This window comes from Emydura macquarii, unplaced genomic scaffold, assembly GCF_026122565.2.
Source record: "Emydura macquarii macquarii isolate MOO-44397 ecotype Brisbane River unplaced genomic scaffold, CSIRO-AGI_Emac_v2 contig_479, whole genome shotgun sequence".
NCBI classification, from domain to species: Eukaryota; Metazoa; Chordata; order Testudines; family Chelidae; genus Emydura; species Emydura macquarii.
The window spans coordinates 14,020-16,620 of record NW_027130616.1 but is presented as its reverse complement, the minus strand read 5'-3'; the positions used below and the strand labels follow the sequence as shown (position 1 = coordinate 16,620).

Sequence of the window (2,601 nt, the reverse complement as noted above, 5' to 3'; positions counted from 1 at the left end):
CCAACCATCTCCCCCAACTCCTTAGTTTAAAGCTCTCTTGCTCAGTTGTGCCAGCCTCCATCCTATGTAATATCCAGCAGGAAATACTTATTTTCAATGTGGTTCATTTTTTTCTGTAAGAGCTGACTAAGTGAAATATATCCCCAGCATCATTGCATTGATTCAAGAGGAGTTACACTATCTATCTAATCTATCTATCTATCTATCTATGTATCTATCTAAACACAATAATCACTGGAGTATCCCTTTCTCTGATGTCATTCCCTCTTGACCACCTAATATGTAGGGAATGGTTTAATTTCATTTGGTTGGACACTGGCTAAACTGATTTGTGTGAAACAATGTGATGTGTCTGAGATAAGGAGACATCATTTTCTTTCTTTCAGATGTGGATCATGGTGATAGGTGCCCAGAACACCAGGATCCAAACAGGGACAAGATAAATGCATACCTAAGACTGCAAACTTCCTCTCCTATGAAGAAACTTTGGGATTTGTTTTGGCTTCTTTTGCGCTTTTTACTTTCTCTTCTCACAGTCTGGGTGCTAGGAATGTTTATTAAGCACCAGGACACTCCCATAGTGAGGGCCAACAACCGGGATCTCACCTACCTTCTTCTCACCTCCCTCCTGCTCTGCTTCCTCTGCACCTTGATATTCATTGGCCGGCCTGGGCAGGTGATCTGCCTTCTCCGACAAACAGCTTTTGGTATCATCTTCTCAGTCTCCGTTTCTTCCGTGCTGGCAAAAACCATCACTGTGGTTCTGGCCTTCAAGGCCACAAAGCCAGGAGCAAGGATGAGGAAGTGGATGGGGAAAAGACTGGCCAGTTCCGTCGTCAGTTCCTGTTCCCTTGTCCAAGTTGGGATCTGCACTGTCTGGCTGGGAACAGCTCCCCCGTTCCCCGACTTGGACATGAAATCAGAGACTAGACAGATCTTAGTGCAATGCAATGAGGGGTCAAATACCACCTTCTACTGTGTCCTGGGCTACACGGGCTTTCTGGCCCTTGTCAGCTTCACGGTTGCCTTCCTAGCCCAGAAACTGCCTGATAGTTTCAGTGACGGCCAAGTTCATCACCTTCAGCATGCTGGTGTTCTGCAGAGCTTTCTGCTCTCTGGAGCTTTTCCCATCTCCAGTCCCTGGCAGCCCTAACTCATCGGATCTCTTTCCCCTCAGATTTTTGCTGAGCCTTTACAGCCCCAGATGTTTCCTAATATCCCAAACTTTTTCCCTAGGAGGGCAGTGAAGCACTGGAGTGGGTGAACTAGGGAGGTGATGGAATCTCCATCCTTAGAGGTTTTTAAGGTGCAGCTTGACAAAGCCCTGGCTGGGATGGTTTAGTTGGGGTTGGTCCTGCTAAAGTAGGGGCTTGGACTAGATGATCTCCTGAGGTCGCGGCCAACCCTCGTCTTCTATGATTCTATGAGGTCTTGTCTCACCCTCTTAATTGGACGACATGGCAGCGCCTGTTCTGAGACAGGAACACTTAGATCTGTTTCATTTTTGCTGCACCTGTAATTTACTTTCCTCGCCTTTCCAAATAAACCCTCCCTGTCTCACAAGCCAGATTTTATCTGACCCGCAAGACTGCCAAAACTGGTTGGAGGTTTTAGTCGTCTGCTGAAAATTACAACCAAAAACGACTTTATTTTCATTTGAGTCAACATCTCTAGTGAAAAATGTGTGTCCAGAGAAAGAAATTTGCAAACCAAGAAATCTGCACTTGACAGCTAAAGACAAATGAGAGAAACTGCTGAAAACACAACATTTCGGACCCAACACAAATGGAAAACCAATGGCCAAAAAAAAAAAGAGTCAATTTGGGGTTATGAACTTTGTGATAAAAATAAATCCTTGTGAGGAAAGCTGAGGCTTCCTGGGGAGTGGCAGAAAGCCGAATGACAAATATTCCCTTTGAAATTAGAATCTTAATTTGTTAATTTTAGAAATAACACTCTGAAATATCACCAACATAATTAACCCCAATGGGTTAGCGCAAGACAAAGCATATGACCCTGTATAAGATATATAAGAGGATGCTCGAGACCATTCTTTCAAGAAGAGAAGATGTTTCTCATGTCACGATGAGCGTACATCGGGAAAGAAGAACAGCAGAAACCATTAGGTAGCCAGTGAAGGTCTCTGAAGAGGATTTTCTGAAGGAGAATGAACGGTAAATATCCCCACGGCTATGATAGGAAACACAACATTTGGCTGAACAGAGCAGAATTATAATTCAGCCAAAACCCAATTTGTGAAATGTAATCATATAAAATGCAAGGGGCTAGATTTTTAAGGTACTTATGCACCTCTTGTGCTTTTCAAAAGCACCTAGGCACCTCTACTCATTCATTTGCATGGGAGTAAGCCAGCTAGATGATTTTGAGAATCACAGTGGGCCCCTAGAGACCCTGGGCATTCTGGCTGAAAATCCTCAGGTGACGTCAATCGTAATTCTCATTTATTTTCCTCGGAGCAGGCTATGAGTTATGCACCATTGCTCAGATTTTTAAAGCCAAATAAGGAATGTCGTATTTAAATCCTTTAGTGAACTTTGCAAATGTGGACCTATTGTCCTGATTCTACTCCTCTTGAATGCT

The 2,601-nt window shown here is 43.8% G+C and overlaps 1 protein-coding gene across 1 annotated transcript; it reads left to right on the top strand.

The window, feature by feature from the left end:
• Nucleotides 1–536: 536 nt before the first annotated feature.
• On the top strand, nt 537–1,269 carry LOC137146736 (vomeronasal type-2 receptor 26-like; the record flags this gene model as incomplete). The annotated part of the gene is given in 3 exon segments (XM_067538224.1): nt 537–1,063; nt 1,065–1,091; nt 1,237–1,269. Coding segments are annotated over 3 exon segments (587 nt in total), but the record flags the coding sequence as incomplete, so codon positions are not given.
• Nucleotides 1,270–2,601: the final 1,332 nt, after the last annotated feature.